A 22,395-nucleotide genomic window follows, 5' to 3' on the forward strand; every position below is an offset into this window, starting at 1 on the left:
AGAAGTCTTAATTCCCCCATGCCTGGCGGCAGAGGTGGGTTTTGAGTAGCTTACGTAAGGCAAGGAGGGTAGGGGCAGTTCTAATCTCTGGGGGGAGTTGGTTCCAGAGGGCCGGGGCCGCCACAGAGAAGGCTCTTCTCCTGGGTCCCGCCAAGTGGCATTGTTTCGTTGACGGGACCCGGAGAAGACCCACTCTGTGGGACCTAACTGGCCGCTGGGATTCGTGCGGCAGAAGGCGGTTCCTGAGATAATCTGGTCCGGTGCCATGAAGGGCTTTATAGGTCATAACCAACACTTTGAATTGTGACCAGAAACTGATCGGCAACCAATGCAGATTGCGGAGTGTTGGTGTGACATGGGCATATTTGGGAAAGCCCATGATTGCTCTCGCAGCTGCATTCTGCACGATCTGAAGTTTCCGAACACTTTTCAAAGGTAGCCCCATGTAGAGAGCATTACAGTAGTCGAACCTCGAGGTGATGAGGGCATGAGTGACTGTGAGCAGTGACTCCCGGTCCAAATAGGGTCGCAACTGATGCACCAGGCGAACCTGGGCGAACGCCCCCCTCACCACAGCTGAAAGATGTTTCTCTAATGTGAGCTGTGGATCGAGGAGGACGCCCAAGTTGCGAACCCTCTCTGAGGGGGTCAATGTTTCTCCCCCCAGGGTAATGGACGGACATATGGAATTGTCCTTGGGAGGCAAGACCCACAGCCACTCCGTCTTGTCTGGATTGAGTTTGAGTTTGTTGACACCCATCCAGGCCCCAACAGCCTCCAGGCACCGGCACATCACTTCCGCTGCTTCGCTGACTGGATATATATATATATACCAAGGAGTCCAACCTTGGAAACTTTTAAGGGCTCTGGACTTCAACTCCCAGAATCTCCCAGCAATGATGGCTGGCTGGGGCATTCGGGGAGTTCAAGGGCACAAGTTGTCAAATTTGGGGATGCCCCCCAAAGCATCTGACGCCAACCCCAAATGGAATTTACCCTACCTTCAAATTAATCAAGTTAATCTTGCATGAATCTAAGCATTCTTAACAATCTGTGTGGTGTGTTTGGATGAATCTGAATGAATGATTTTTTCATGTTTCAAAGTTTTTATAATGGTTTTAGATTAGTTGTTTATATTAATTGGATTTCAGATGTTTTATTGAATATTGCTTTTTAAAAAATATATTTTAATTAGTTTTTTAAATGTTACACACAGAGACTGCACATCATACAACATAAAACAGGGCCCTGTGAAGGTGCACCCACCACCTAACAACATACATACCCCACCACCAATTGGAGGGTCTGTACAAACATCTTTAACATTCTTCTAAGCTAAGATCTGCATTTTATTTACATATCAAAGAGTGATTCTAATTTATTCTTTATGACAAGTAGAATTTGTGATTGAATATTGTTTTTTGATATGTTGTGAGCTGCCCCGAGTCCAGGGAGAGGGGCGGCATACAAGTCCAATTAATGAATAAATAATAAATAAACCTCATCGGTCAGTCTTTTTTTGGTGCCCATGTTGTTATACAGCATTGCAAAATCTATCCAGGAACTGAAAAATTTATCCATCTCCAACACAGTAATGAAAAATATTACAGACTCTTTCAAGACACACATACAGCCTGGGAGAAACCCAGCTTAGCAGTAGTGACTGCGAAAGAGATCTTGGAGTCTTGGTGGATAATCAACTAAACATGAGCCAGCAATGTGCAGCAGCGGCCAAAAAAGCCAACACTATCCTAAGCTGCATCAACAGGGGGATACACTCCAAGACCAGGGAAGTATTAATGCCACTCTACTACGCCCTGGTCAGACCACATCTGGAGTACTGCATCCAGTTCTGGTCACCCCACTTCAAAAGAGATATTGAAACTCTGGAGAAGGTGCAGAAAAGAGCAACCAAAATGATTAGGGGACTTGAAACCAAGACTTACGAAGAGAGATTGCGGGAACTGGGCATGGATAGCCTAGAGAAAAGGAGGGCCAGAGGGGACATGATAGCTGCATATAGGTATATGAGGGGTTGCCACAGAGAGGAGGGGGCCACTCTATTCTCCAGAGCACCAGAGGGCCGGACGAGGAACAATGGCTGGAAGCTGACCAAGGAGAGATTCAACCTACAAGTAAGGAAGAACTTCCTGACGGTCAGAGCGATCAACCAGTGGAACAACCTGCCTGCGGAGGTTGTGAACTCCCCAACTCTGGACACTTTCAAGAGGAGATTGGACTGCCATTTGGCTGGGGTGCTTTAGGATTCCTGCTCAGGCAGGGGGTTGGACTTGATGACCTGCATGGTCCCTTTCAACTCTAACAATAAATAAATAAATAAAAGTTGATTTCGACTCTTGGGGATTTTCTGGATGCCGCCATTGTAAAATGGGACAGCGCTCGTTTACAACTGCCTTGCTTGCCAATGGAAACACTGGGACTCAACTGTTGGTTGTAAGTCAAGAACTACCTGCACCTGGCCCTGCCCTAGAGACTCACCTGGTTTCTTGGTTGCTAGTGCTGCTGTGTTGCTGGGATTTGGTAGAATCTGTTGAGTTGGACTCTGAGTAGTTCACGGATGAAGGAGAGGAGGAGGAAGAGGAGGAGGAGGACGAACTCAGTGCAGGGTATTTACTGTGGCTCTGTTTGCTTTTGATGGAGGTCACCCCGTTGCTACAGCTTGGGCTGTCGGCTCCTAAAAGCAGAAGGAAAAGTCAAGTTGGGCGACCCAGTGGTCTTTTTAATATATAAGTAAAAGTTTAAGCCCCACTAAAGGTAAAGATTTCTCCTGTCCAGTCGTGCCCAAATCTATGGGGTTCATTTCCATTTCCTAGCTGAGAGATCCAGCACTGTCCAAAGACACTTCCATGGTCAAATGGCCAACAGGACTCTATGCCAAGGCACCGCGGAATGCTGTTACCTTCCCAAGAAAGTGGTAGCTGTTTACCTATTCGTATTTCCTCCAAGTCCTTGGAGAGGGGTGACATATAAATCCAATTAATAAATAATAAATAAATAAATGTGAATGCCTTCAAACTGCTAAGTGGGCACGAACAAAGCAAGTAACAACTTATTCCACAGAAGGAATCTAAAATCAGATGAGAGATGACCAAACATGACCAAGTCACTGCCAAAAAGTTACTCAGCCTTAACTCTTGTCTGCAGAGCTTATTTATGCCACAAACATACTAAGTTATGGAACGGGTCTCTGCGGGTTCTACACTACTGAAAGCCCTGGGCAGAATTTAGAGAAGACGTTCTAACAGCAGCTTCCAAGAAAGATCATGAAAAGTGTTCTGTCTTGCACGGCAGCCGGTGGTAATCAGCCCCAAATTAAAACTCAAACACAAAGGTTTCAAAAAGAACAAGAGTCTATTTACGAGACGTTTGTTGAACTGCACAAATGAAACCCAAAACAATGCTTTTTCCCCTGCCAAAATCCAGGCCTGAGGCCAAGTTGATAAGATAAAGTCCCACACAGTTGCTTCTCAGCCAAAAGTCTACTCACAATATTATTAACCCTATGAACGTTCAGTACTATATCCAGGTTTGTCAGGCATAAACACTCTTCACAGGCTCTTCGGAGCCACAAACATTGGTTTCTTGTAAAGAGCACCTTCCAACTCTTCCCCCTTATATACTCTCTGGGAGTGCAGACTATGCACAGCTGTGCTCACTTCCTCTTTCTGAGCTTCCTTAACTGCTCCTGCCTCCCCTGCATCCTTCTTACACTTACATTCAGAGTTGGGTCCCTTATCTCCTCCTCCTCAGACCCTGACAAATCCCCAGTTGGGGGCTGCAAATCCCCAGTTGGGGGTTCTATAGCCTCTGCAGGCCCCTCACATCCAGACTCTCCCTTCTCCTCCGGCTCGCTGTCCGACTCCTCCGACAGCCACACAGGCCGACCATGCCCAGATGGCCCCAGTTCATCAGGCTCAAAGTCCGTTGGCAGAGGGCCTGGGCGCGAGCCAACCACAACAAAAAGTAGGCGCCAAGTTTAGCACCAAGCCAAGGAGAGGACTTATCTAGGAGAGAAGCAAAGGCCTACCAGTGACGTGGATGTGCAAATTATTGGAGCCGTGTCGAGGACTCAGATTGGGGGAATCAGGGTAGCTGTCTTGTGATTTGGGGCTGCGGGTACTGAAAAAGCGCACTTCACTGTCGGTTCCATTCACCATCTCCACAAACTGCCGGCACCTAGGGATGCACAGGGGGGTAAGGGTGGGAAAGCAGGTGAATGGGAAACTATACAGAAAAAAAGAACATTACAATAGTGTACTAATATTCTGCATTAACTACATCTTGGACCTGGCCTGCAGAGAAGCACGTAAAGAGCATTCTTGGTTCAGTCTTCTTACAGCAAACGGCTTGCAGCTCCAAAGGATTGGAAGAAAAATGCATAATACGAGGGTCGCCCAGAAAGCAATGTACTGTAGGGATTGTGTAAGGCAAATATTAGCTATGCTTTAGGATATACACAGAGACAGTTATCTGAAAAAGCATGGTGAAGATTTGCCCCTCGTCAATGTACCACTTTTTTTTCGCTCAGCCTACAGTAATGGTACAAATGCGAAACTTTAGATATATATTATCTGAATTGTCAGGAGTGCGTGTGTAAATTTTGCGTTTCTTCAGACAGATAGCGTAGCTGCAGCAGTGTTTCGAAATAGCGTCTGTAAGTTTCAAAATGTTTCTATGTTTCATGAACTCAATCTGTATAGTCTGGAGGACAGAAGGAAAAGGGGGGACATGATTGAAACATTTAAATATGTTAAAGGGTTAAATAAGGTTCAGGAGGGAAGTGTTTTTAATAGGAAAGTGAACACAAGAACAAGGGGGCACAATCTGAAGTTAGTTGGGGGAAAGATCAAAAGCAACATGAGAAAATCTTATTTGACTGAAAGAGTAGTAGATCCTTGGAACAAACTTCCAGCAGACGTGGTTGGTCAATCCACAGTAACTGAATTTAAACATGCCTGGGATAAACATATATCCATCCTAAGATAAAATACAGGAAATAGTATAAGGGCAGACTAGATGGACCATGAGGTCTTTTTCTGCTGTCAGTCTTCTATGTTTCTATGTAAGTGATGTACGTTACAAACAGCGCGTAGTCATTGAATTTCTCACTGCGGAGAAAGAAACTGTTGGGAACATTCACAAACGTTTGCGTACAGTTTATGTAGAATCTGCAGTCGACAGAAATACGGTTAGTCGCGGAAGACATTTTGAGGGTGACAAAGAGGTGATTCGCACAGTGCAGAAATGGTTTCATGACCAGAACAAGGAGTGGTACCAACAGGGCATACACGCCCTTGTGTCTCGCTGGAGGAAGGCCATAGAACGGGATGGAAATTACGTGGAAAAATAAGGAGTGTAGAAGAAACATCATTTTTTCTTGTGTGCAAGTTTCATCGTGTTGAATAAATAATTGTTGAAGAAAAAAAATGTGGTGCATAACTTTCTGTGCAACCCTCGTACATCCATCAAAGTGGTGCAGGATCTGCATAGCTAACAACCTAGATTACTATTAATCTGAGGACCCTCCTTTTAAACTTTCTGCGGCATACAAATCTAATAAATATAAATATATATATATATATATAAATTCAGTTACTGTGGATTTACCAACCACGTCTGCGGGAAGTTTGTTCCAAGCATCTACTACTCTTTCAGTAAAATATTTTCTCACGTTGCTTCTGATCTATCCTCCAACTAACTTCACATTGTGCCTCCTTATTCTTGTGTTCGCTTTCCTTTTAAAAACACTTCCCTCCTGAACCTTATTAAACCCTTTAACACATTTAAATGTTTTGATCATGTCCTCCCTTTCCCTTCTGTCCTCCAGACTATACAGATTGAGTTCATTAAGTCTTTCCTGATAGGTTTTAGGCTTAAAGACCTTGCACCCTTTTTGTAGCCCGTCTTTGGACCCGTTCAATTTTATCAATATCTTTTTGTAGGTGTGGTCTCCAGAACTGAACACAATATTCCAAATGTGGTCTCACCAGCGCTCTATACAGCGGGATCACAATCTCCCTCTTCCTGCTTTTTATACCTCTAACTACACAGGCAAGCATTCTATTTGTTTTCCCTACATTGTTTACCCATTTTGAAACTGTCAGAAATCACTACCCCTAATTCCTTGCTGTGTGCTAAATTATGGCTGTGTGCTAAGTATTGCTGTGTGCTAAATATTGGTCTATGTATTATGGTATTATGTAGAACTATTAATGGTTAGCTGCTGTAGGTATAGAACTGTATATGATTGCTTGACTTGGATATGTACGTAGTTTACTGATTAATCTATTATATACATTGTAAATATTTATTCTCCTACTTATTAGTCTGTGCTATTGGCTGAACAATCAACACTGCCACATATATTCTGTTTCTAAGTTTAGGATTCTAACATTGGTTATAAGCCCGGTGTGGAATGCCAACACTTTGCACAAAAGCATTTACACCATACTCACTTTAACATGAATAGGAGGTTTGGATTATGTTCTAGGAGCCCCGGATAGAGCTGCTGTGTGGCTTCAATGGCTTCACCTACCCTTCCTGCCAAAACCAGTTTTTGTATTCCTGGAGGGTGAAAGCAGAACTATTAGGATGCGGGCTGTTGGGTATCATCTCACATTAGACAGGAAATAAAACTGGGTTTACCAACAGATAAATTATTCAGATGCCATTTCCCCCCAGTGGTGAGAACATAAAAGAAGGATGTATGTCAGCTGCATTAAAAAAAAAAAGAAAGAAAATTATTGGTGATAAATTTTCACATCCTCAAGGCTTTGTGAGTTATTTGGACCGGGACTCATTGCTCACAGTCACTCATGCCCTCATCACCTCGAGGCTCGACTACTGTAACGCTCTCTACATGGGGCTACCTTTGAAAAGTGTTCGGAAAGTTCAGATCGTGCAGAATGCAGCTGCGAGAGCAATCATGGGCTTCCCAAGGTATGCCCATGTTACACCAACACTCTGCAGTCTGCATTGGTTGCCGATCAATTTCCGGTCACAATTTAAAGTGTTAGTTATGACCTATAAAGCCCTTCATGGCATCAGACCAGAATATCTCCGAGACCGCCTTCTGCTGCACGAATCCCAGCAACCAATTAGGTCCCACAGAGTTGGCCTTCTCCGGGTCCCGTCAACTAAACAATGTCGGTTGGCGGGCCCCAGGGGAAGAGCCTTCTCTGTGGCGGCCCCGACTCTCTGGAACCAGCTCCCCCCAGATATTAAAACTGCCCCTACCCTCCTTGCCTTTCGTAAACTCCTCAAAACCCACCTTTGTCGTCAGGCATGGGGGAATTGAGATATCTCCCCCGGGCCTATATAATTTATGTATGGTATGTTTGTAGGTATGTCTGCTTAAAAATGGGGTTTTCTTAACTACTTTAAATTTTAAATTGTAAATTATTAGATTTGTTATGAATTGTTTTATTATTTTGTGAGCCGCCCCGAGTCTACGGAAAGGGGCGGCATACAAATCTAATTAATTAATTAATAAATAATCTTTGGACACCTATAGTACACCAACAATTCATGGCAGACAGTTTTTTCCCGCAGCAACCTCACTCTTATTTTATTTATTCTTTTTTTTTTTAATGCCGCCCTTCTTAGACTCAGGGCGGCTTACAATATGTCAGCAATAGCATTTTTTAACAGAGCCAGCATATCAATGAAAACTGCAGACAAAGAGTTTTCAAGCATTAGAACAGTATTTCTTAATAAGGTACTGGGGGAACAGGGGAACTTTCAATGAAATCTGCCTTGGTCTTCGGGTCCCCAAACTTGGCAACTTTAAGACTTATGGACTTCAACTCCCCGAATTCTCCAAAATTCTGGAAATTAAAGTCCACAAGTCTTAAAGTTACCAAGTTTGAAGATCTTTGAGTTAACAAATGTTCTTGCTACAACCACTACCTTATATTTGCTTGGAGATGTTGGCATATATAGCCGCCCCGAGTCTACAGAGAGGGGCGGCATACAAATCTAATAAATAATAAATAATAATATAGCTTGCTAATTAGTATTAAGCAAATATATTGGCCTATTATCTGCCTATATCCCATTTTGCAATAGTGTTTATTTGGAAAGGGTTCAGTTTAACGGTTCCACAATTATTGATGCTGGGTCAAAGATCCCCTCCAACAATTCTTTTTGGTTCTAGCTACATTTTACCCATCCATATAGTAGCATGTCTTCATAAAAAAAACAAGAAAATAGCTCCCTGCATTTATATTTTAAGTATTTCAAATGCACTTGGGAAAATAAGCAAGAATCCTCAACTCTGAAAATAATATCCTTTTCCAGGAAATCACTTAAGAGCTATTTGGACAAACTTGGAAAGCTGCAATTTTTGTCAATAAATTATCAATTTTAACTGAACAAGCAGGATCTTGGTCAACGCCCCACCAGAGGAAAGACGTGAGAGAGAAAAAGGACAGAAGTTCAAGTTGTTTTTGAAGGAAACAAAAAGGTAATGTGAAAAATAAATAGGTTTCAAAAATGATTGTCAGTTTCTGGAACAATCAAAAAACAGTAATACTTCGTCTTACAAACTTAATTGGTTCCGGAAGTAGGTTCGTAAGGCGAAATGTTCATAAGACGAAACATTGTTTCCCATAGGAAACAATGTAAAAGCGATTAATGCGTGCGAAAAGAAAAAAAATATCGCAAAATGGTGCTCTGCTGGGCGGCGCCGCCCGGCTGTCACCTTTTAAAACAGCCAGGGGGCTTCTCGGCGTTCTCCGGAACCCGAACCTGAACGTCCGGGTTCGGGAGAACGCCGAGAAGCCACCCAGCTGTTTCAGAAGGTGACAGACGGGCGGCGGCGCTTCTCGGCGGCCTCCCAAACCCAAAAAGTTCGGGTTCGGGTTTGGGAGAACGCCGAGAAGCCCCCCCCCCCCGGCTGCTTTAAAAGGTAATAGCCAGGCGGCGACGCCCAGCGGAGCAATCTGCGGTGGGTTCGTAAGCCGAAAAAAGTTCGTAAGAAGAGACCAAAAAATTTCCGAACCCCGGGTTCGTATCACGAGGGATTCGTATCACGAGGGATTCGTATCACGAGGTACCACTGTAGCTTGGTTTCGTTTGACAAACTGAAGGAAAGAAAGATGAGCCACCGGAAAATCAGAAAATGCCAGCCATAAAAAAAGAACTAGAAGGAGCAATGGAGGACACTAAAGTTCTGCCTATTAATGCTGGGCTACAGAACCTGATTACAGGTATATCAATGTAATGATGCAGCTTGGAGACCAACAGCAGTAATACGAACAAGCTTACTTACTTTGTCTGTTCTTTATGGAGACCTGTTCCTCTTGGACTGTACTTTCTGTCACACGGGCAAAGGCGGTGGCTGTAGAGCAATATCCATGATGTACCAGATAGGAAGAGACCATGCTAGGAAATATAAAAAGCAGGCAACAGGGAAAACATCAGTGTCAGTACAAATTCCACAAAAAGTGGGGCACAAGGGGGACAGGAGAAACATCTCTAGGGCAACATGGGCTTTGTTGTGCACACGCTGTTATTGTGGTTGGCCTTTGCTTCCCGGTATCAAAACAGGCCAAGAAAAGGTTCCTTGGAAGGGAATAGAAGGCACTGCCCGCCTGACCTTCCTTAAAATCAAGAGAATAGATCTTTACATATTAATGTGTGAAAAAATCTGTCCAATCTCCTTGATTCTAATGCCTCTTTGTGTGAATCACAAAGCAAGAGGAAGAACGCACATTGGTGCGTTCAAGTCAACATCTTCTAGGCCTACATATGGGAAGCCCTTTAGAAATTTGAAATGAAAACATACTGCCTAACATTTCAACACGTCTACAGTTGGCTTGTAAAAACCTGTGTTTTCTTTACTGGGGGGAAAAAATAGAGATAAAAAGCTGGCCTATTTGCTGAACCTGTCCTGCTTTCATCTAGATATTGTTGTGGTTAGCTCTGGCCCAGCTCCTGCCCCAAGGACTGTGGATGTGGGGGAGACATCCACATGCTGCAGGCCTGTTTTGCCCCCGGTGGAATCTGCTGATGAAGGCTCCTCTGACCAAGAAGACATGAGTGACAGGGAGGAGGAGAGTGTGGCAGACAGCTCAGAAGGAGATCAATTATCTAGCTCCTCCTTGGATTCGGAACAAGACTTAATGATACAGCCAAACATGCGGAGAGCGATGCATAGGCAGCAACAACTGAGAGATTATTATCAAAGAAAATGAGGCCACCTGTGGTTGGGTGGGGCTGCAGTAATTAGTGAGGCTGCTATAAAGAGCAGCCTGTGGGTTTGGCCATTGTGGAGGATTATCTGATCCTTGTGTTTCATGCCTGCTTTACTGACTTTGACCTTTTGTCTGCTGATTTTTCCCTGCTTGGAAACTAAACCAGAGCAAAGTGTGTTTCACTTTGTGAAAGAAGAAGGACTGTGAATTGCCTCACAGCTGCAAGCTAAGTATCACAGAACTGATAAGGGACTTGTACAAATTACCAGTTGGTTTGGAGACGAGTGCTCTTTGCTATAGCAAAGGAGGGCTTGGTTTAAGTGAATTTTCATTAAAAGGGATATTGTTTTGAATTTTCAAACGTCTGTGTGTCTGAAATTTGTACCTGTAAATTTGTGGGAGGAATGTACCAGAGAGCCCAACAGAACAGATATTCTAGAATTAGCAGAAACAACCAGCTCTGTTCAGGGCCTACATAAGTATGAGGTTTGATTTTTCCCTCATTTCTTTTGTGATTTGGCTGTATGTAAGAGAGCTTGGCTTTTTTGGCTTCCCTTCAACCTCGCATCTCTCAAGCTAACGGAACAAACGATGATCAAACCAGGCATAAAAGCAAGCAGCATATATGCGCGACCCATCCGGCTACAAACAAGGTGCAAGGAAAGCAGCTAGCTCCTGTTTGTCCTAAGGCAGTGCTTCCCAACCTCGGCTGCTTTCAGACGGGTGGACTTCAACTCCCAGAATTCCCCAGCCAGCAGTGGCTGGCTGGGGAATTCTGGGAGTTGAAGTCCACCCGTCTAAAAGCACCCAAAGTTGAGAAACATTGTCCTAAGGGGAGGCTCTTTCAGGGACACACAACCAACGAAGTAAGAATGAGGAGGGATGTCATTTTATAGAACGTTCTTGCGGATTTAACATCAAGGCAACCCAAGCCGCCACTCACTTCTGTAGCATGGCTTGCCATTCCCCTAGCCGGTCACCTATGGGAAACCTTTTAATGGTGCCCTGAATCTTTGCTCGCCACTCTCTCATATAGTCTTCAATGTCGAACACAAATGGCTGTTGCCCAAAGTTGGCATCCACAATCTCTCCGGGTGTCTGAAGCCCCACAGTGGGATATAGATTGGCCTGCCAAAAAAAGAAGCCCAAGTTAAAAAACCCGGGCTCTTTAAAGGAAGAGAAAGCAGAGACATGCATTTTTCCCCAGCCCCTTCCTTTCGAAAAGAGGGTCGTAATGGAAAGCCTGGAACAAGAGGGGGGGGGGGTTCCTGGCCGGGCCGGCACGATGGATACTTTGCGGAAAACGGCTTTCCCAGAAAAACCGTTTGGGAAGAGTCAGCGTTACACAGGCAGGTCCTTGCAATTGCAACCCATTCGTTTAGTGACTGTTCAAAGTTGCAATGGCACCAAATAATACTACTACTACTAATAATAATGATAATGATAATAATAATAATAATAATAATAATAATAATAAATGACATGACCACCTCAACTGTTAAAATGATTGCTACAGCATCCGCTTGGTCACCTGATCAAAATTCAGTCACTTGACAACTGTCATGTATTTAGGATGGCTGCAGTGTCCTAGGATTTATTTATTTACTTACTTACTTATTTAGAAACATAGAAGCATGGAAGACTGACGGCAGAAAAAGACCTCATGGTCCATCTAGTCTGCCCTTATACTGTTTCCTGTATTTTATCTTACAATGGATATATTATTATGATCGAAACATTTAAATATATTAAAGGGTTAAATAAGGTCCAGGAGGGAAGTGTTTTTAAAAGGAAAGTGAACACAAGAACAAGGGGACACAATCTGAAGTTAGTTGGGGGAAAGATCAAAAGCAACATGAGAAAATATTATTTTACTGAAAGAGTAGTAGATCCTTGGAACAAACTTCCAGCAGACGTTGTAGATAAATCCACAGTAACTGAATTTAAACATGCCTGGGATAAACATATATCCATCCTAAGATAAAATACAGAAAATAGTATAAGGGCAGACTAGATGGACCAGGAGGTCTTTTTCTGCCGTCAGACTTCTATGTTTCTATGTTTCTATATGTTTATCCCAGGCATGTTTAAATTCAGTGACTGTGGATTTACCAACCACGTCTGCTGGAAGTTTGTTCCAAGGATCTACTACTCTTTCAGTAAAATAATATTTTCACGTGATATTTTGAACAGTTTAGTTAGCTATGGGAATGGGACAAGCATGGTGCAAGGTGTATTTTTCAATGCGCCGCATTTGGAAACTGCTGAGAAAGGCACATTGCTAAAGGAAATGGGGATGAAACTGCTTCGATTTGGAAATAAGTGTGAGTTTCTCACCCAGTCAAAATTCAAGGCTTCTATTTTGAGCTGCAAAACAATTTGTGGCAAGGTAGCTGAGTCAATGGTGCTGGCCTCTGTTCTTTGTTTATTTGCAAAGTGTTTACGTTTCTTTTCCCCAAAAATCCAATGTCAGGGACTTTTTCACCAGCTTAAAAACATTTTGTATCAAATCTGGAGGTCTGTTACTGATGTACAAAATAAGAGTAATAAACAATCTATGTGGTTGCTTTGTTTGTCACAGGCCTGGGACATAAATAAAAAAAATAGGCCAGCCCCCTATTCATCTATAATTTTTTAAGATTAAAACCTTTTATGCCTACACTGTATTGTATTGTATTGTATTTATTAGATTTGTATGCCGCGCCTCTCCGAAGACTCGGGGCGGCTAACAACAATATAAAAAGACAATATAATGAAATCTAATATTAAAAATAATCTTTAAAAAACCCCAATTTAAATAACCACTCATACATACAAGCATACCATGTATAAATTCTATAAGCCTAGGGGGAAGGGAAATTTAAATTCCCCCATGCCTGACGACAGAGGTGGGTTTTAAGGAGCTTGCGAAAGGCAAGGAGGGTGGGGGCAACTCTGATATCTGGGGGGAGCTGGTTCCAGAGGGTCGGGGCCGCCACAGAGAAGGCTCTTCTCCTGGGTCCCGCCAAATGACATTGCTTAGTCGACGGGACCCGGAGAAGACTAACTCTGTGGGACCTAACCGGTCGCTGGGATTCGTGCGGCAGAAGGCGGTCCCTGAGATAATCTGGTCCGGTGCCATGAAGGGCTTTATAGGTCATAACCAACGCTTTGAATTGTGACCGGAAACTGATCGGCAACCAATGCAGACTGCGGAGTGTTGGTGTAACATGGGCATACCTTGGGAAGCCCATGATTGCTCTCGCAGCTGCATTCTGCACGATCTCAAGTTTCCGAACTGGTTGAAGCGCAACCTAATACATACATACATATACTGCAGGGGTGAAATTCAACAGGTTCTGGAGAACCGGTCGTGCAAATTTTGAGCAGTTCAGAGAACTAGTAAATATCACTTCTGACTGGCTCTGCCCAAATCTATTCTCTGTCTCCCGAGTCCCAGCTGATAGGGAGGAAATGGGAATTTTACAGCAACCTTCCCCTACCACGCTCACAAAACTGGTAGGGAAAATTTTTGAATTTCACTCCGATATACTGCGAGTGTGTGTGTCTGTGTATATATAGCTCAAAAAAATAAAGGGAACACTCAAATAACACATCCTGGATCTGAATGAATGAAATATTCTCATTGAACACTTTGCTCTGTACAAAGTTGAATGTGCACAACAGCATGTGAAATTGATGGTCCATCAGTGTTGCTTTTTCCATCAGTGTTGCCCCCACTAAATGTTTGTTTGTTGTTTGTTTTTATACATTCACACACACAAAATTATCTATTTATTTTTGTTTATTTACTGACATTCAAGAGAAAAATGTCCAAGAATCATAGAAACATAGAAGACTGACGGCAGAAAAAGACCTCATGGTCCATCTAGTCTGCCCTTATACTATGTCCTGTATTTTATCTTACAATGGATATATATTTATCCCAGGCATGTTTAAATTCAGTGACTGTGGATTGTGAATCCTCTCAAAAACTTAATCTTAGTCAGAACACAGGATCTCGCTAACTTGTTGAATGAAAAGCATCCCAGCTTGATTTATGATGGCCTTTGAAGTCAGCTTATATATTTCCTCCCCAGCAAGCAATTCAAGAAAAGGTCTGCATTCTGCCCTCTGTTTTATTCAGAATCTAGGAATTTCCGTTTTGGTGATAGTATTCTGCTTTAACAATTCACCAAGGTATAGGTTATATTTTTAGTATACTTGGAGCAGTAAAAGCAACAGCTGAAAAGACTTATCTTCATTTTGGGTTAAGGTCCCATGTGGGTGCTCTTATGGAAAAGATTTTGCTCACAATTTGCCCTCCATCCCCTTTCTGAAGCCTAAGTATGCCCATATTACTCCAACACTCCGCAGTCTGCATTGGTTGCCGATCAGTTTCCGGTCACAATTCAAAGTGTTGGTTATGACCTATAAAGCCCTTCATGGCACTGGACCAGAATATCTTCGGGACCGCCTCCTGCCGCACGAATCCCAGCGACCGGTTCGGTCCCACAGAGTCGGCCTTCTTCGGGCCCCGTCGACTAAACAATGTCGTCTGGCGGGCCCCAGGGGAAGAGCCTTCTCTGTGGGGGCCACGACCCTCTGGAACCAGCTCCCCCCGAGATTAGGATGCCCCCACCCTCCCTGCCTTTCGTAAACTCCTTAAGACCCACCTCTGCCGTCAGGCATGGGGGAACTAAAACACCTCCCCCTTGCCCATGTTGTGTTGTTGATTGATTGACTGTGCCTGTTTTTTATATATATTGGGATTGTTTTAGGAAATTACTAATTTTAAATTGTAATTAGATTGGTGGGCATTGGCTTCTTATTTTGTACTGTTTTTTATTATTGTTGTGAGCCGCCCCGAGTTTGCGGAGAGGGGCGGCATATAAATCCAATAAATCTAATCTAATCTAATCTAAGCTTGTGGGGAATTAATTTCTCTGAATTTTTTTTAAAAAACTACCTTTCTTATTGTCGTGGGATCTCCATCCAAGCTACTAGCCTAATGCTAACCACTTCCAGATGGTACACAAGAAGGCAAATTCCAAGCACACACACCCCCACCCTTCCCACTGTCATGCTTTCAATAAAACAAAAAGTCGTACTTACAGGAAGGTCTGTGAAGGCTATACCTGTGAAAGAGAAAATATTAAAGTCAAGGCCAAGGATTTCCCCCCATTACCCCAACACCTGCATTTGTCGTACCCATCTCTGTAGCAACAAATAGAGTGAGCAAACTCTGAACTGGTGACATCTCGAATCCATTCTCAGGTTTATTGAGTACAGGGAGTCCTTGGATTACGACCGCAAATGAGCCCAACATTTGTGTTGTCAAGCGAGAAATCTGTTAAGTGAGCTTTGTCCCGTTTTACGACTTTTCTTGTCACATAAGTGAATCATGGTTAATCAATGCAGTTGTTAAGCGAAACTGGTTTCCCCACTGAGTTTGCTTGTCAGAAGGTCGCAAAAGGGGATCCCATAACCCTGGGATGCTGCAATGGTCGTAAGTATGAGTCAGCTGCCGTGCATCTGAATTTTGATCACGGGAAAGCCGCAACAGTCAATAAGGGTGAAAAATGGTCACAAATTACTTTTTCCCAGTGCCATCGTAACTTTGAATGGTCACTAATTGAACTAATGTAAACCAGGGACTGCCTGTACATTTATTCTGAAATCTGTGTCCAGTAAACGTATCCATGCTCAGCTGATCAGAGGCACAAAATTCTACTTCTTACTCCCATTTTCTGTAAACAAGTTATTGTAAACAGGCCAGTCACTGGTGAGATGAGAGGTGTAGAAATGTAATAAATAAATAAAATGAGTTGAAAGATGGGTTGTTTTAAATGAAGCTTCAAATTTAATTGATGGAGGAAAATATAATTGTTTAAGCTATTATTGTTGTATAAGTGGGTTATGTCAATGAATTATGAATTTATTTATTTATTTGTTCGATTTCTAGGCCGCTCTTCTGAGACTGGGCGGTTTACAACATATTAATAATATATTAATATATACAACATATTTGACTTAAGTCAATCAAATTAGCAAATGAGAGGATTATATGCATTTTTTTCCATTCAGATTAGATTACAGTATTAGGACATAAAACATTGTTAAGTTTTTATTTTATAGTAGTGTATTTCTATTAAGTGCATTTATAATAATTGTTTAAAGCAAGCATAAATTGCACAATCAATGTGTTCACGTTTAAAGTTTTCCTGATAAAAGATCTGAACAACCTATAATTCATAAATGAGAGTAAATTACAATATAAGAATTGTGATGTTGCATAAATTATATGGTAATTTATTTGTTACATAAATTAAAATATAAGATACTTTAACTTTTTAATGCACTGAGACCTACATTAATTCTCAATATATTTAGCTCTTTTGAAAATACGGCTGAAGATATCAGCTAGGTTTTTTTTTTCCAGTGTGGTTTTCCTCCACCCCACCATGTGCAGGAATAAAATCAAGGCAAAGAAAGGGGGGTGGGGAGGTTATTTAAATCATATTTATTAATTTGGGCATCAGAAGTAGCCTTTTTTCAGAGCAATCACTCTTGGGGCTTTGTTTTTGTTAAATCTGTCGCTTTAGAAATAATGTTACGGGAGTTAATTAAGCAACCCACTGCTAGGAGAAGGAACAAAGCAACATGCAACGGAAGTATCTTTGCTGATCCTACAACTGAGTAAAATGCACCGAGTGAGTCAAAGGAAAAAGAAGAGGCATTCACACAGGTTGCTAATTTTTCCAGGAAGTCACACCCTGGTCTATCTCAGCTAACAGAACGGAGCACAAGGCTGCCGGAGTGTTGATCTAAACTTTAATCTTAATTTGAAGCGAGGAGTGAAAATACCTGGAGTAATTTTTTTTCTTCCTCTTTTGCTATTTCAGTGTCTTCAGTCGGGGAGGAGAATTTAAAACTAATTAATTTTATTTATTTATTATTTATTTATTCGATTTTTATGCCGCCCTTCTCCTTAGACTCAGGGCGGCTTACAACATGTTAGCAATGGCACTTTTTTAACAGAGCTAGGCTATTGCCCCCACAACCCAGGCCCTCATTTTACCCACCTCGGAAGGATGGAAGGCTGAGTCAACCTTGAGCAGGTAATGAGATTTGAACCGCTGACCTTCAGATCTACAAGTCAGCTTCAGTGGCCTGCAGTACAGCACTCTACCTGCTGCGCCACCCCGGCTAATTCCCCAATCAGCAACAGAAATTAGTGTGGGCTTTAGCTTCTCAACGTTGGTCCTCTAAAAATTATCTTGCATGAACAGGCTAGGTCAGGGATGGAGAACCTTTTTTGGCTCGGGTGCCAAAAGGGTGTGCGTGTGTATGATAGTGTGCAAGTGTGTGCTCACACCCATAGTACAATGTCCTCTCCTCGCACATGCGCACAACTCCCCACTGCCACCCCCCACGCATACGCACAACCGCCCCCCTCCCGGACATTTGCACAGTTCTCACTGAAGCCTCCAGACTTCTTGTAGGCCCGCTGGGCTTTTTATCGCTCTCCTCAATCTTCAGAGTCTTTCCTAAGTTCTGGGGAGAGCAAAAACAGCCAAAAAAGAAGGCCGAAAATCAGCTGGCCAGCACACGCATACTCTCTGGAGCTGACATAGGGCAACGTTTCATGCGCCCTTAGATATGGCTCCATGTGCCACCTGTCCCATAGATTCGCCATCGCTGGACATAGAAACATAGAAGACTGATGGCAGAAAAAGACCTCATGGTCCATCTAGTCTGCCCTTATACTATTTCCTGTGTTTTATCTTAGGATGGATCTATGTTTATCCCAGGCATGTTTAAATTCAGTTACTGTGGATTTACCAACCACGTCTGCTGGAAGTTTGTTCCAAGGATCTACTACTCTTTCAGTGAAATAATATTTTCTCACGTTGCTTTTGATCTTTCCCCCAACTAACTTCAGATTGTGTCCCCTTGTTCTTGTGTTCACTTTCCTATTAAAAACACTTCCCTCCTGAACCTTATTTAACCCTTTAACATATTTAAATGTTTCGATCATGTCCCCCCTTTTCCTTCTGTCCTCCAGACTATACAGATTGAGTCCATTAAGTCTTTCCTGATACGTTTTATGCTTAAGACCTTCCACCATTCTTGTAGCCCGTCTTTGGACCTGTTCAATTTTATCAATCTCCTTTTGTAGGTGAGGTCTCCAGAACTGGACACAGTATTCCAAATGGGGTCTCACCAGCACTCTATATAAGGGGATCACAATCTTCCTCTTCCTGCTTGTTATACCTCTAGCTATGCAGCCAAGCATCCTACTTGCTTTTCCTACTGCCCGACCACCTTAGTTTTTACCTTAGTTATTCACGGTTTCCGGGGGAAAGCATTTTGAAATTCCCTGATATTTCCTTGTAACTTGCGATTGGTCGTAGATGACGTCAAACCAAACGGCTAAGCCGTGGAGAAATATCGGTAGCTGAGGAAGCAAGTTATGCTCATTTTTGCTTGACTCTGCCAGGCAGCGCGATCCTTTTTTTTTTTTTTACATGATTTTCCCCTGACTTTTAAACATTTTAATACAGTTTCCTTTTTCTCCCTGATTTATTTATAGTTTATTACTGTTGTTAGCCGGCCCGAGTCTACGGAGAGGGGCGGCATATAAATCTAATAAATAAATCTAATAAATAAATCTAATAAATAAATCTAATAAATAAATCTAATAAATAAATCTAATAAATAAATAAATAAACAAACAAACAAACAAACAAACAAACAAAATAAAATAAAAATAAAATAAATTATTGTTTATTTTCACAATTTCTCTGATATTTCCCGAACTGCCGATTTCCCTGATAATTCCCTGTTTTCCAGGTTTGCTTATTAGGTTATTAGGAGAAAACCAAAAAAACCCATGAAGATCTGTGGGTTCTCATTTCAGGTAAGGTGGGGAGGGAGGGAAAGAACAAAAAGAAAGAAAATAAAGATTTTGGCTGCTTCTAATCCCAATGGTGTAAAGTCAGAATCAAAGGACAGAGCGAGGCAAACATAACCCGGTGCGGTGCATAGGAAGCAAATATTTCTGGGCACAAAGATAACACCCCACCCTTTCCCAGTTGGGGATGTTATTTTTAAAATGCGGCTGCATTTCACCACTCCCTGCTGTTAAGGAAAGTGAACTACTACCTCCAAGACTATTTGTGCACAGAGCACTTTAAGCCGGTTATCAGCGACTTTCTCGTCTCGACCACAATCGCTGGTTACGACAATGGCACTGATATTCAAAGCTGCAGGAATGGGACCTGGATTTTTCTCCTCCAGGACTTGGTGAAATTCAATTCAATTCAATTCAATTTATTAGATTTGTATGCCGCCCCTCTCCGAAGACTCGGGGCGGCTCACAACAATAATAAAACAGTGTGACAATGTAAAGAAATCTAATATTAAAAAGCATCTAAAAACCCTATCATTTAAAAACCATACCACACATACATACCAAACATAAAATATAAGAAAGTCTGGGGGAGATGTCTTAATTCTCCCATGCCTGGCGATATAGGTGGGTCTTGAGTAACTTGCGAAAGACAAGGAGGATGGGGGCCGTTCTAATCTCCGGGGGGAGTTGATTCCAGAGAGCCGGGGCAGCCACAGAGAAGGCTCTTCCCCTGGGGCCCACCAAACGACATTGTTTGGTCGACGGGACCCGGAGAAGGCCAACTCTGTGGGACCTTATCGACCACTGGGATTCGTGCGGTAGAAGGCGGTTCCGGAGGGATTCTGGTCCAATGCCATGAAGGGCTTTAAAGGTCATTACCAACACTTTGAATTGTGACCGGAAACCGATCGGCAGCCAGTGCAGGCCACGGAGTGTTGTAGAAACGTGGGCGAATCTAGGAAGCCCCACGATAGCTCTCGCGGCCGCATTCTGCACGATCTGAAGTTTCCGAACACTTGGAATGCTAGGAATATGGACTATTTACAAGTCCTCGGCTTACAAAAATTCATTTAGGGACGGTTCCAAAGTTATAACAGCACTGGGAAAAAAGTGACATGAGAATTTCTTCCCCCAAATTTATGGCCGCCGCAGCATCCCCAAGGTTACATGGTCAAAATTCAGATGCTCACATTGATACAGTATCAACAGTAGAGACCTTCAAATTTCTAGGTTCTATCATATCTCAAGACCTAAAATGGTCACCTAACATCAAAAACATCAGTAAAAAAGCACAACAAAGAATGTTCTTTCTGCGCCATCTCAGGAAGCTCAAACTGCCCAAGGAGCTGCTGATCCAGTTCTACAGAGGAATTATTGAGTCTGTCATCTGCACCTCCATAACTGCCTGGTTTGGTGCTGCAACCCAACAAGACCGACACAGACTTCAGAGGAGAATCAGAACTGCAGAAAAAACAATTGCTGCCAACCTGACCTCCATTGAGGACCTGTATACTGCATGAGTCAAAAAGAGGCCCGTGAAAATATTTACAGACCCGCTCACATCCTGGACATAAACTGTTTCAACTCCTACCTTCAAAACATCACTACAGAGCACTGCACCCCAAGGCAACTGGACACAAGAACAGTTTATCCCCTCCTGTCGTATGAGACCCAGCGACCGGTCAGGTCCCACAGAGTCGGCCTTCTAGAGGTCCCATATGTCACTTGGTGGGGCCTAGGGGAAGAGCCTTCTCTGTGGGTGCCCCAGGCCTCTGGAATCAGCTCCCCCTGGAGATTCGCACTGCCCCCACACTCCTTGCCTTTCGTAAGCATCTAAAGACTCACCTATGCCACCAAGCTTGGGATCATTAGATTCTACCCCCTGGCCGATGAATGTATAGTGGGCTTGTTGATTGAATGGATTTGTGTGTATTTTAACTGGTTCTTTATGTTTCAGATGTAACTTTTAATTTTAATTAATTGGATCTCAATGTATATTGTCTTTTGTAAGCTGTCCCGAGTCCTCAGAGAGGGACAGCATATAAATCCAATAAAACTAAACTAAACAAATAACAGCAGATTCTTTTATAAATAGGCATTGACCTCTGGACTGGCTTTTTCATCACGCTTTCTCAATGTAACTGGATTGCCATTCCCAGAACTCCTTGGCCCAAGCCAGCTGGAACTTCTGGGAATTGCTGCCGGAGAATGCCAGGTGGATGAACATGTATACATACAAATCTTTACATTTTCTCTCTCTCTCTCTCTCTCTCTCTTTTGCCCAGAGAGAAAAATATTGCTAAAGAAATTCTAAAGAGAAAAGCTGAAACATCCACACGGTGTATGAAACATCACACTATAGCAGTGATGGCGAACCTTTTTTCCCTCGGGTGCCGAAAGAGCATGTGCGTGCGCTATTGTGCATGCATGAGTGCCCACAACCATAATTCAATGCCTGGGGAGTGCGAAAACAGCTTCCTCTGCCCCCCAGAAACCAGACACTGCCTCTTTCCCAACTTCTGGTGGGTCCAGTAGGCTCGTGTTTCACCTTCTCAGGCTCCAAAGCAGTGATGGCGAACCTAGGGCACAGGTGCCACAGGTAGCACGCAGAGCCATATCTGCTGGCACGCGGGCCACTGCTCTAGCTCAGCTCCAATGTGCATGTGTGTGCCAGACATTTGATTTCTGGCTCGTACAGAGGCTCTTGGAGGGTATTTTTGGCTTCCAGAGAGCCTCTGGGGGGATGAGGGAGGGCGTTTTTACCTTCCCCCAGCCCCAGAGAAGCCTTTGGAGCCTGGGGAGGGCAAAACACGAGCCTACTAGGCCCACCAGAAGTTGGGAAACAGGCTGTTTTTAGCCTCCAGAGGGCCTCCAGGGGGCAGAGGAAACTGTTTTCGCCTTCCCCAGGCATTGAATTATGCATTATGCTACGGAAAGGGGCGGCATACAAATCCAATGAATGAATGAATGAATGAATGAATGAATGAATGAATGAATGAATGAATGAATGAATGAATGAATGAATGAATGAATGAATGAATGAATGAATATGGGCACTCACGCATGTTCAACAGTGCGCACGCATGCTTTTGGCATCTGAGGAAAAAAAGGCTCGCCATCACTGCTCCAAAGGCTTCCCTGGAGCCAGGGAAGGGTAAAAACATCCTCCCGAAGGCTCTTTGGAAGCCAAAAACATCCTCCCAGAGCCTCTGTGCAAGCCAAAAATCAACTGGCCGGCACAAACATGCACGTTGGAGTTGAGGTAGAGGAAGAGCCCACATG

General features: G+C 43.1%; 1 protein-coding gene across 1 annotated transcript in view; it reads right to left on the reverse strand.

Moving 5' to 3' along the window:
* Positions 1–22,395, reverse strand: part of RANBP10 (RAN binding protein 10) — a 62,780-nt gene that overhangs the window by 10,020 nt on the left and 30,365 nt on the right. The window contains 6 exon segments of the mRNA XM_070760394.1: positions 2,500–2,695; positions 4,049–4,197; positions 6,477–6,585; positions 9,293–9,405; positions 11,161–11,345; positions 15,312–15,334. Coding sequence (XP_070616495.1) covers positions 2,500–2,695; positions 4,049–4,197; positions 6,477–6,585; positions 9,293–9,405; positions 11,161–11,345; positions 15,312–15,334 — 775 coding nt within the window.

This window comes from Erythrolamprus reginae, chromosome 9, assembly GCF_031021105.1.
Source record: "Erythrolamprus reginae isolate rEryReg1 chromosome 9, rEryReg1.hap1, whole genome shotgun sequence".
Classification (NCBI taxonomy): domain Eukaryota; kingdom Metazoa; phylum Chordata; class Lepidosauria; order Squamata; family Dipsadidae; genus Erythrolamprus; species Erythrolamprus reginae.